General features: G+C 38.4%; 1 protein-coding gene across 3 annotated transcripts in view; it reads left to right on the top strand.

Annotated features, from left to right (window-relative positions):
- Positions 1 to 13,774, top strand: part of ntm (neurotrimin) — a 459,955-nt gene that overhangs the window by 414,578 nt on the left and 31,603 nt on the right. For all 3 annotated transcript variants that reach the window (XM_038708378.1, XM_038708379.1, XM_038708377.1), the window contains one exon: positions 8,170 to 8,295. In XM_038708378.1, the coding sequence (XP_038564306.1) occupies positions 8,170 to 8,295 (126 nt within the window). The remainder of the gene's footprint in view (positions 1 to 8,169; positions 8,296 to 13,774) is intronic.

Here is a 13,774-nt window from a genome sequence, read left to right as displayed (position 1 = left end):
GAATTATAAACAAGATTCCACTTTATTCACAGTGTATTATAATTAGCAATATTTCCACAGTCATGTTCAAGAATTTCAGAACCTCACAGCTTGTATTAAATAAATCTGAAACTCAACCTTTTGTTTTTATTCCACAAACAGAGGTTCTGCCTTGGCTTCTTGCAACGCTGACACTCTTGCTGTATGCTCTTGTCATTCATGAAGGGTAAATGGATGTTAAGCTGACATCCGATAAATTATTCATCAAGATTTTGTCTTACAAACAGATCGGATGTGTCTAAAACATCTTAAACCACTGGTGACGCTCTATTCATACGCTTTTAGTTGATGATCCTGAAATGTCAAAATGGAGATGTGTCCTTGTTACTTTGAAATGTAAATGACAACAAGAGAGATGTACCAGGGGTGTAAAAAAAGGAAAAAATATATAGTTATTCAGGAAAACCTAATAAGTTAGGTATCCAGAGGAATTCATATGCAGCTATCAACCATCTCTTCAGATGTCCTGAGATGTGTTATTTATACTGTATTTCTTGAGTCATCCAGAGACATATCTTCAGATGTGTTTTTATGATTTGAGTAGTGACTGAATGTTAGTCTTAACACACCACACAAAAACAGCTATCACTTAAATGTGTCCATAAGGGTAGGCACATCAGAATGCTAATAGCTATGGAACACTTACTGTATGTGGACATATTATATATAATACATGCATTGATTATTGAATAGGTTAATCAAGCAATTAATAAAATGCACAAAGATGGGATGATGTAAATCATTAAATGTGTAAAATATTCCATAAAAATCTCTCAAAAGTTTTGACTGTCCCTAAAGACAGGTTCAGAGGTTTTCAACTGTACCTTAATACAAAACTCACAAGCCCACGGGCCCATATCTCACACCCTGCGCAAAGCGCAGCGCATGTGTCATCTCTAGTTTCCCAAACATGCAGGTGTCATTTTCACGCCCAGTGCCCACGCTGTTTTAATAGCAAATGCACAGCAGCGTAACTTCACTGATTATTAAAATCTCCCAACACATCGACAGGATGGGTCAGGATTTAATGTTAATTCTACACATCAAAAGGTCTCACACACAGTCCAGGTTCATACAATAAAACTGTTTGGAGTAAAGCAGTCTTCCTCCTGATTGATTCTGAGCTCCATCAGAGCTTATTATTTCAGAAGCTAAAAGTTAATAATAATAATAATAATGCATAGTGAGGATCCAGACGTTTCATAGCGGAGACAGCCAGAGTGCAGTGGAGACACTTCACTGATAAACCACAGCGGAACATTAGCCTTCATGATCAGAGACAGTTTTTATAGCACGTCCACTCTTCTGTGTATATGTGTGTCTGACTGTGAGTTTGCAATTCAGTCGATTAATGGTTTTTATAATGTGCCATTTATCCATCAATATGCACCAAGGTACAAGCGTACCTGGCTTTTAAAGGGAATGGGAGATGACACTCTGATTGGTGTATTGCATGTTACGTCCAAAACACAACCATGACTAATTAACAGACTAATCCTTTTCAGTCATGCTCCTGGCATGCTGCCAGTTTTTTCCACTGTTAAACTAGCACAACTGGAGTTGGACACGCCCCAAATGCACCTGTACCATGAGTGTCACAACATGCATTTAGATTGTTGAAATATAGAGCGTGAGGCAAAAATACTTTTATTGCCTGACGATGGAAAGACACAATTAGTGTCCAGTTGACCAAAAATATTATGAATTGACTTCAAAATCACACAGAGAGGAGAGAAAAATATGAAAGCGCATGAAGAACTGAAAGAGTTTCTGCTGAGTTCTAAGATCAGTTAGATGAACATAAACACACAGGCATACTACTTCAGACATAATGTCTACGGTAGTTTGAGGCGAATAAGCACTAACGATCCAATGGTCAAATTTGTGCAAATGATGCAAGGTGATTTTATTTTTTTTTCCCAATGCTAATGTTTGGTGCCAAAGCATATCCTTTGCAAGAAATAAGGGTGTGGTGAATGGATGTCTAAAGAGTCTGAATTTCATGCAGGAGACCGGTGTTTGCATACCGCCACAGACCTCCATATCCGAGATCTGATCTTAATCTTACTGTAGTTGTAATGTACGGACATTGTAGTGATCTGAGGGTTTGCAAAACTGTCTGATATCAACACTAGAGTTGTTCTTATGTGACTTCAGTGGGAGAGATGGGGAACAAAATCCACAGTCTGTGGCTTCAGCTGTCGGACAGATCGAGAGGCTATTTTGCAAAATTAGTTACAAAGATCATTCTTTGTGTTTCTCCAGATACTGTTTTAAGATTCAGGATTTATTTTCCACAGCAAAATGTTCTTTAGGGGCATGGTATAATTGATTTTAACCTTGAAATGCAAATGAACATTGTGGGGTGTCAACCAATTTGCTGATTGGCTGATCTGTGTAACGCCATCTACATTGATGTCCATGGAGGTCAAACGCTCCATGTTGTCACAGTTGAAATTTACTTAATCACAACAAGGACATGTTGTCTTGTTTCAAAATAACAAGGGTTAACCAAGAACTGGGGAAAGGTGTATTTGACAGTCATCATTAAGATTATTGATAAGAAAATAAAAGATGTCACTCCTTCATTTACATAATGAAATAAAACTAATAGTCAAGGAATTATGTATGAAGTCACACTTAATATTAGAATTTCGATATTTTAGCAGGGCTGATAGATTTTAGTTTCCTATTTTCAATGATAATATCAACAAAAATTGACAAAATATAAATATCTGCAAGCAAGTAATATTTGAATTTACCACTAATAACGAGCAGCAGTGTGTTTTTCTTTGCATATTCTATTTGTAAAGCATATTCTGAGCGGTGCATAAGAAGACCTTGTTTACTGTAAACTGTGATGAAGCATCTCCTTGCAGCAGAAATTACTGCAACTTTTGGATTTGGATTTTACTGTGAAATGGAATGGTCTAATTCAGGAGAGCTTAGCTGTTTATCCAATACAACATAACTGACAGGGAATAATGTAATACACTGGTACATCATATTTTGAACATCCCCAATCATGTGTTAACACTGTCAAATTAGTTAGGGGTTATGTAACATTTAAGTATTTTAACATTACTTATATTATTGCTTTATTTGTCAGCAATGCTATAATGGTATCAGTTGTTCTACATTACCTCATCAGGCTTAGTGTGGGCTTTCATCCATGTTGGTTTTTCTTGCCAAAGATGTAGGTGCCATCTCTGCGGATTTCAGTTGCTTTTTTTCATTTAAAAGGACCAGCTCTTTGGTCCTATGTTGGAGCATTTCAGTGGTTCTTTTGAACGAGCTATAAAAATGGAAAGGGCATAACGAATGCTGTGATCTACTCATGCGGCTGTACACGCCGGATTGTTACCACCTGTCTTCACCTTGGAGCAACATACTCAATGGAGTAGGCGATATCTTTCCTGAACAAAGTGCTGTGTATTATAGATCTGTCCTTGTTTAGAGGCAATTTACTCTGCACTTTAGCTGTATAAAGTTTAGCACTGGTGGAGATTTTGAACCAACTGTGAAAGTTTTGTTTCCTTAAAGATGTTTTTTATTTACGTGGAATACCGAAATCATCCTTTAACCTCCTGCTGTGCAATTCTACATGACCATGATCACTTTCATGTACTGTGGGTAGTTAAGGTGCTTGCCTGAGAGGACCTTTGTCCAATAATTCATTTAGAAGACAACTTGATTAAGCAGTCTGCCTTGAGAAAAAGACTGGTAGCCTGGTAAAATTGTCTGGCTGCTAAGAAATCAATAATTTTTTGCAGCTGTAGTATACAGCAGAAAGTGCAAACACAATACAACTCAATGTGCTTTAAGAAATCAATTGACTACCAGTGCAGTAATCCTCAGGAGTTCTTAACAAGTGAAACAAGCATTGGAAACAGATTAAATTATCACCCCACTCAGAGATTATTTGCAAATTTGAAGGAAAACAATATATACATCAGGTTCAACATAATCGGAGTTGATTGAACTAATTGTGATCAGCTGTTCTGGAACCGAAAACTCAGAGTTTCCCACCTCAGGCTCAGTCAACTCAGAGCTCAGGGTTAAGCTTAGAGTTTGTTAAGCCTACTTTCTGAAACAGGGCCCTGGTGGCAGAAAATTACAAACTGTGTGTTTAAGGCGAACATCCACACTAAAACATTTTTTTTAATTTTAATTGCATAACCTTTGCTACCTTTAATCCACACTACTAAACTCTAAAATGGAGACTTTTGAAAACACTACTGACCACGTTGCAGTTTGAAAACTCTGGGATTGCATTTTCTGTCTGGACAGGCAGAAACAGACTTATGAAAACGATGCACAACCGTGTTCTCTTCTGGTTAAGGTCCTATCAATCACAACGTGTCCATCCCTAATTCATCATCCCTATCACGTGACACTTCTGAAATGGAAGAAATGACAACATGGAGAGTGAATTACAGCAACAGCAGTCAATCATGCTTGTTCAAGCTAGTCAGATGTAACACCCACACAAAAGCTTTTCTTAATAAGATACATAGCTATAACGACACACAGTCCAGATCTGGTGAATTCCTCTTTCAGTCCCATTTACTCTTTAGTATGAATAAAATCATATAGGTCATATAAAGTCATGCCGCACTTTTGTGTACCATTGTGTAATAGTACACAAAGGTGCACTTTAGTAGCCAAAATGAAAAAAATTACAATAAAGCCTGTAACATTTACAATTTTCCACCCTTATAATCCGAATATATGATAATGTCTAGATTTGTGTTTGTGGACCGCTCATGTTTGTTATGTCACATTTCCTAAGCTTTATGGCTCTTGATGGAGTTTGGAAAATTGCCCGTCTTTTTACCAGCAGGTTTTTAAAGGTAGCGTAGTAGTGACAAAAACATGATTGTTTGACACTTATTGTCAGATTCGCATCATTCCAAGGTACACAAACGTTTAACACTGCAATGTAAAGTGACTTGTTGGAAGTAATAGTTGTTCACCTGAGAAGATAATAATTGTGCAGTCTGTTTTCTACTTAGAAAAGTTAGTGAAGCTGAGTTTCATAGCTTGGTCAGAGGTGTGTGCTCCGCTCTGTGTGCCTCTTCCACCCCCTTGTGACCTCAGGGTAAAATAACCTTACCCTACATAACTACATGTGGTAGAGATGCCCCTTTTTTTCACCCCTGCTCCTTAGAAAGTCTGTGCAAGGCCCTGAGCTTCATAGTAGGCAGTCATGAATGACAAGTAGTGCTGGCTAACAAGTTGCATGGACTTCATTTACACTGGAGTAAGGCAGGAAAGAACACATTTTATTTTCTTTGCTTGTTGGATTCAAATCTCAGTAACAAAAGCTTTATTTGCCCATAGGGAATTAAACATTTCTGCCACAAAGCAGAGAGAATTAAACGTGACAGTGATTCAGTTTTCATTTGACATATTTTTCCTTTATTGATTTGTGTGCTGCAAAATAGGATATCGAGTTTACGCTGTTTAAATGAAATCTGTTTTATTTTAGGATATAATTCATAGCTTTATGTTCAAAAACAATTGCTCTAGTGAAGTGCTTGCATAATTCATTTGGCACTGTTTTGCATTTGTTGGTGGGAAAGGGAATAGGGAATGTCTCATCCATGAATGTGATAGATTTTACACACTACAAAAATGTGAATCATTCCATCTCTACACATCACTCACAAGTGATTTTTCACATTTAAACAGACATGATGCTTTGAAAATGTGCAGCATGATGCCAAAATTGAACCTGTGCTGCAAATCTTTTCCCAGAGGAACTAGATCCTTTGAGCTACCTCTCCCTTATCTACGCTACCTTTTCTCTACTCACTAGCACCACACTGGAGGTGTAGTACAGTGTTCACACCTGAAAAGTTCCCAGAATGCAATTGATACAGGAACACATTCTCACTCCCACCTTGTCACAGATCCCTTGCTGTCACACTAGGTACCGTTATATCATCAATTTTGCATGGGCAGGGCTCTGCGGTCAAGTTAGAAATATTACATAAGCAATGTCCGGTTGGACATTCAAAATGAAACACGTGTTGTTTTGAAACTGTTGCAGTTTGGGTTAAATTTAGGCACCATAACTAGGTTTAGGAAAACACTTAGCAGGGTAGTGATTTTGGACAATTTAGTACTACAAAACTTTTTTTTCAGTTTTAACACTTTGTATAAAACGGTACAATGGCACATGACAAAGCACATAATGAAAGTATTTAAAGTTAATATTCATTAACGTTTCTAATTAGCAGGCAACATTCCAGCCATGACTTGCAGAGTTTTAATTAGTAGTCTTTCCAAAAGTTATGAGGACTTGGAGGAGAATTTTATTTTTTTTTAAATGCAAAGAACAAAAACACAAACAAAATAGAATGGTAAATATTGATGAAGCAGAGAAGATATTCTGACTTTTTGTTCAAAGTAGGGGTTGAGATCCAAAAATGCTGGCTCCTACACTTCCCATAATCATAGCATCTCTCATAGCATCATCGTCTATCAGACTTCACACCCCCACTTTGTAATGCAGGCTTTCTGTTATAAAATTGTCCAAGCTGAGATAACCCTGATCATTACCATCTAGGGCTGCACGATTTAAAGAAAAAGTCATATTGTGATTATTGTAGGCAATATTGCAATTTGCAATTGCAATATATTGGAACAAATGGTGCTATGAGTCTGTTTGCTTGCTTATCAAGGAAAGTGCACAAAAGACACAAAGACATTTTAAAATGTGTATTTCTCAGCTCGAACAAAGTTAAATGAACATAAGAAGAAATACAGGGTTTTTTGCCACCAGTCCAAAATAATGATTTTGCCACAGCTTTTTAAAACACTCATCACAGAAAACTCTACTGTGACTGGTGCATTGTGGCTTGTGGCATGTGGGATTGTAGTTTTTGAACCAGAGACAGATACAAGATACATCAGCAGCTAACCCAACACAACCCATGGCACACTTTATGTGAACAAGATTACTGAACAGTATTTATAACAATAACTTTAGTTAAACAGATGCAAAACAGGACAAGTAGCATGTTGCTCTAAGGAGGAGGGGGCTAGAAGCAGCACATACTGGTACAATGGCATCCTGGCTCTGGCTAAATCTACATCTGTCCACTGCAGAGGCTCCGTCCACAACCTGCATAACTGAGTGTATTAGTGTATTAGTATTATATAACATTGAATAAAACGTATAATGTTCAGTTAATAGTATACTGTTAGTATAATGTTATATTAATACTATATTCTTTATAATTTCATATATTAGTATGCTATTTTACCGCTAGTTAAATCCAGTTACAGCTGTTTCATTTCTGGGGATTTTTTTATTCATTAAATCCTAGTGCAAGAAAAATGCTCTACATTGGTTTCTAATTTGTATCATCTAATCTAATCTTAAAGTAACTCAATAATCATATTGTTCAACATTTGAAAGGTTTATGAAAAGTTTAACATGTTGAACAACAAAAGGCACCAATACAGATAACGTTAAACGGCTAGTTAGCTAAACCCCAACCTTCCTTTCTTTCTTCGTTTTCTTCTTCCGGCTTACCTCTTCAGCTGCCCACGACACATCTCTGTCTCTGTCACAGAGCGACCGGCCCACTGGCATTTCTCTCTGTGCTCTGGTGGCCAGTCCCACTATATTTTGCACAATTAGTGGCGGGGTGGGGAGGGGGGTTACGGTAGGGTGTTGTCTTAAACATTACTTGCACGCTCCTCATAAATTATTGTTCTGGTTCGCACATATATGTTTTTAGGAGCACATGCGAGAGCCCGGTGTGGGCGGGGATAATGAGCAGACTGCAGTGCACACAGAGAAGAGCACATCACACACACACAGAGCACACTTTTTTATTGAATTAAATCGCACCCCTTTGCAGTTATGTAAACACACATGATGACATTGCAATTGTGATTAGATTAATCGTGCAGCCCTATTAGCATCACTATGACATCATCAGGTTTATTTTTTCAGACTTTGGAAAGCTTCCTTCAGAGCCACAGAAGACCTTCTATCACTGATTTCCAATTGTACTTTTCATGATAAGTAAACTGAGTTTGATGTGGAAAATTTTCCTTTATTCCCCTTCACCCTTTATTAAATGTACACATTTTTTTAAATTGCTTTCACAGTACCACCAAAAATCATCAACCTGTCAAGAGATATTGTGGTAAATGAAGGCTCCAACATCACCCTGATGTGCCAAGCCAGTGGTAAACCAGAGCCTTCCATCAGCTGGAAACTCATCTCCCCTTCAGGTAACTTGTTTGTTTTTAAATACATAGCTACTGACCAGTTTTCTGCTATATTCACATTTCTCTTAAATGTATCACATTTCCTGTGCTTCCTACTTTATTTTCCTCACTGTCCTATCTGCTTTTCTCTCTTCCCCTCAGCCCTCTGTGTTTATCGCCCCATCATTGACTTTGTTTGACCCCTAGTGGATTTCTCGCTTCACTTATTAACCATCATTACCTGTTTCCAGATCATCATTACAATGTAATTGTTCGCAGGAAATAAAATGACCCTGTTGTTATTGGACTAATTAATTAGGATAACAGAATGGATGTAAATGCTGTGGAGGCACTTTGAATGACAGGATTAATGCAGAGAACATTAACACAATGTGGAGCATTATGCATGTGCAAACACGCCATGCATAGTATGTCCAAAATCGGGTTAGTTGCATTGTACATGCTCAATTGCATTTATTCATTATTACTTACTGAAGACTGAGGGAAACCAAGTGTTGCTGCTATTTCTGTATCCCAGCGTGGCCTTGTTTTACTTAATCAGGCAAGATACTTGCATTCATAATGAATTACATTTAAAAGCCAGGGTTTTTGTGCTTTCATCTGTGCTGTCCTTTGTGTTGAGGCATGGATCTGGGAATTGAAATGTTAATATGACACAAGTGTGACTGACCTGTCTGTAAGGAGATAAGCAGGGAGAGGGGACATTGATTGGCTCCTATTTGCGAATAAATGAATGCTTGTGCATACATTATAACCACTACAAAATGACATTACTGTGCAGGCTGTGTAGGAGAGACTTGGAAAGCTATCGCTGGTGTTGTTGGGCTGCTTTGTTTTCTTTCTTTTGTTTCGAGAGAAGGCAGTTTCCTGCTACCAGTCACACTCTTTGGGTCAAAGAGTCAGAAGTCTGGGGACTTTGATATCTACAAAAACGGTGACACCGTAGAGGCTGTTCTTGTAGAGATTGGAGTATCTTCTTGTTGACTCATGTTGTCACTGAGTCCCATAAGCTCCTCCGTCATTTGTGTAGCATTTATCAGTAACAGAACCCTGCAGCCTCTGTATGAACAACAGAATACCGAGTCAGTTTCCCATTCTGCTCTAACTAGCTGGATTCAATGCTTTGTCCACCAGACGAGCATCAATATTATGTTACCCAGGTTGTTGTACATCGTAAATTCAGCAAGTGTTCAACAAGTTGATGACATTGCCCACTCTAGTTTGAGTGACGTACAGTTTCTAGCAACCAATAAAACTTTACGTTTAATGAGTGAGTGTTGGAACATATTGTGCAGTCCTGTGTCAGGTTCCTAGACTGCGGCTGTATGCCTGGCATACTAAGCTGAGAATGCAGTACACTGATACAATACCTTCAGAGAGGAGGAAAACATGATACAAACAGGATATAGATATGTAGAAGTAGAATATTTGTGACTCCACATACATTCTGGAGTCTTAACCACGACAAAATTACTAAACACTAGGACTGGCTTAGGAGATAGAGTGGATCATCCATTAACCAGAAGGTTGATGGTTTGATCCCTGACATCCAATCTGCATGTCAAAGTATCTTTGAGCAAGGTACTGAACCCCAGATTCCTCTGTGAGTGTATGTGAATGTTACATGTAGTGTAAAGTGCTTTGAGTGGTCGGAAAACTAGAATGGCGCTATATAAGTAGTCCATTTACTCTTAAAAGAATTGCAAAATAAGCACCACTACTGTTAAATTGGAAAGAAGAGAAGAAGAAAAGAAAATTTCACTTAGTTCTATTTTCAGTTGTTCACCATTGTTATGTTTGATCAGTCACGCTTGTTAAATAGATAATAAATGATTGGCTACAAATATATTTTACTGCAACCCCCGTGCTATTTTCACTTCGCCTTTTCCTTATCTTCTATTATCTTTTATCAGTGTCCATGATCCTCATTTCATAACGCCTCTGCGAAGATTCAACTGTGAGATTGGGAATCAAAACTGGCTCCACCTATCAAATCATTACATCTTTGACTATTTGGGTTCACACCTAGTGTCCAGCAGTTAAACCCAAAACATCCCAACTTTGTTAAAATTATAAATACATGCCAGAAAGGGCCAACAAATATGGCAGAGATCTATGTTCCTCATACTTCATGGCATATCTGAGGAAATTTCATGGTCTTCATGCAGGAGTTTGTATTGCCTTCCGTTATACAGAACATTTGACATTACATGGCCACTTAATTCATAGTGAGATTTTGCTTGTGGGCCTGGGAGGAACAAGCTAATGTTTGTCAGGGTAAAGTTGTAAACAGAGATGAGCTGACATTACAACAGAAACTGGATCCGCCCAAGTTGCTACAGTTAAAGCCAAATAATCAGCCTCTGTGCACTTGTTTCCAATAGTCACTACTGTAAGTTAATTGACTTAGCACAACTTCAATTTGAATATGTTTCATTAGAGATGAGTGGCACACTTCACCAACCAAACTATGAAAGGGGAATCATTTTTCAGCACTTAAGTTATCATGAGGGGACGTGACATCACCAAGAAGCAATGCCCCTGATTGGCTGACTACATTTGTGGATCACATTCACACTCCCTGTAGTAAACCAGTGTCAAAGTGATTTGTAAACAAATACGAAGCAATCCACCAATACACTGTGAAACACAGATTTGACACTTGGATGCTAAGCATTGCATAGAATTTGGACGCATTTTGTGAAATAGTGCTTTGAAAAGTTGGATGAAAGTTAGACTGTTTGTTTCCAAATTGTGAAGAGTGCATTTGTAGAAATTGTAATTGTTAAAACAGTGAAAGGTTAGGGTCAAAATGCAAAACAAGTCAAGTCACTGATACCTCTGATATCAGAGAGCTCAAATACATTGATGTACGATGCACTTAAAGTCCAAGGTGAACATTAGAACAAAAAACTACACTTACCTTGGCCTCAACATTACATACGCAGGAAACCTCAACATGGCTGTGAAAGATCTGAGGGACAAAGCAAGGAGAGCTTTCCATGCAATAAAAAGAAACATTAAAATCTATATTCCAATTGAAATTTGGCATAAAATTTTCCAATTTGTACTAGAACCAATAATGTTATGAGGTTGTGTGGTGTGTGGACAGAGAGGACCCAAACGCAGCACTCTGAGGGAAGGAGGTTTATTGAGGGAAAAAGGGGTTAGAGGGACTGGAGTGGAGGGAGAGGTGGATGTCGGGGAAACACTGGCACGGGGAACCAAGGAGACAGGGGGCCAGGGAGCCGGGGAACACTGGGGCCGAGGAAGCGAGGAGCGGTGGGAGAACGGGGAGGACGCCGTGGGGGAAGTCCGAGGAGGAGAGGGCCGGTGGATGAGCCCAGCCGACTGAACGGAGGACGAGGGTGAGTGTACCTGGGAGGGACAGAGAGACAGGGTTAGAGATGACAGAGACAATGCACGGGGAAAATGTGAGGAAAAAATACAAGAAACATGAGAGCCTGAACGTGGAGGTGGCACCGGGTAAGGAGCAACGACAATCAAGCAAGAGCGGTGTGGAGAACCGGGGTTGAAATACAGGCAGGGATGAGGTTGACTACTGGCAGGTGTGGCAGGCTGACGAGGTGGCTGATGAGATGCAGGTGCAGGTAGTTGGCTGGGCTCAGGAGCAGAGGGAGAGAGAGAGCACACAGGGGAGAAAACACAGGGAGGCAGGCAGGGAACAGAAAACCAAGGAAAAAGCAGAATAAGAGATAAGGAGAAAAAAACAGGACACTCACCGTCAGCCGGGCTGCCACCACAACAAATAATTCTATATGGCAGCGAAATTTGGGGGCCAAAACTTAATAATGAATTTCACAAATGGGACAAAACAATCATAAAATCTTTCCATACCGAGTTCTGTAAGAGCATCCTGCAGGTGCAGAGAAAAACATCAATAACCTGTGCAGAGCAGAGCTCGGCCAATACTAAATTTTACAATCACTTAAAATCAGTTAACCCTCCACACAAAGCCCTAACATACCAGGAGCTGAAACCAGAGAAGAGTCCCCTCAGCCAGCTGGTCCTGAGGCTCTCTGCAGTAACAAGTCCCCAACAGCCTCAGGACAGCAACACCAACTGTAGCAGAACAAACCAAATTATCAGCAAGCAGAAAGAAAAATGTATTGAATACTGGAAAGAAACGACCAAAACACAAAGTAAATTACAATGTTATCTGACCCTAAAAAGAGAATTCACACTGGCAAATTACCTGATTACAATAAAATGTCCCAAACTGAACAAAATGCTGACAACATACAGACTGAGTGAACACAGCCTGGCCATAGAAAAGGGTCGCCACAGACAGAGCTGGCTACCACAAGAGGAGAGACTCTGCTCCCAGTGTGACAGGGGACAGGTAGAGACAGAGCTGCACTTTTTAACCTCATGTCCTAAATATAAAACACTAAGACAAAAAAAACTTTGCAAACATTTCCCAAATATGCCCCAAATTCAAATTCATATCAGACACACAGAAACTCCCCTATTTACTGGGAGAAATGCCCAAATGTGAAATAATTGCTACAAAATATGTCTCCTCATGCCATGAAGTGAGGACAACTAGTGGAACCTCAGACTGATAAATAATTGTACAAATTTTCAAATTCTTATTATTTTGATTGTTTGATATTTTAGTAATTGTTTTGTTTTTAAATTTGATACTCATTTCTTTTTATTTATTATTATTATTATTTTTTTTATCAATTAATTATTTAAAAAAAATCTTTTGTCTAATATACACACACATGTTTACGGTATTATCTATTTATTTTATTTTCATTTTTAATATATTTTTATTTTTTTAAATACACACACACGTTACTGTTTCATTTATTTATTTTATTTTCATTTTTAATATATTTTTATTTTTTTAACACACACATACATATGCTTTGATTACTTTACGCTTTAATTACTTGTTTAATGAAATGTATGGGCTTGATTGTTCTTATGTAGTTTGTATGATGCTTTGGCAATATTGTTGTTATACATTCATGCCAATAAAGCTAATTTGAATTGAATTTGAATTAGTCCCAATAATGTCCCTTCTGTTGTTGTAGGTCCTTAGCAACCTAGACCCTGTAAGCTGTTGTTGCATTGCATATACATCTGCCCCCCCAAAAGGATTCCTACACACATAAGCAGCTATTATTGTGCTTTGTCGTATGGTTCTTAAAGTGGGGTCCTTGAGAGGTTCTCTGGCAAAAATAGGAAAAGTTTCACTATAATTCAATCCATAAATAAAACAACGACAGAATTTATGACTATTTTGGTCATGGGTTTCATGCAATTTCTGCAATAAAACATCTAAAAGTAAATATCCTATCACATAGGTGACCCTGGGACAAAATCTTATCAAATAGGGGTCAGTGGTCTAATTTGTGTCAGTTTAGGCGTCCTTGACATGAAAAAGTTTGACAATACTTTATTTCAAATCCCCACCGTTTTGATGGGCAAGTTTCTAAAGGAAAGGCTT

Source organism: Micropterus salmoides, unplaced genomic scaffold, assembly GCF_014851395.1.
Source record: "Micropterus salmoides isolate LMB-PRFRI ecotype aquatic unplaced genomic scaffold, ASM1485139v1 Ms_hic_scaffold_9, whole genome shotgun sequence".
Lineage (NCBI taxonomy): Eukaryota > Metazoa > Chordata > Actinopteri > Centrarchiformes > Centrarchidae > Micropterus > Micropterus salmoides.
This window is presented reverse-complemented; position numbering and strand designations above follow the sequence as displayed.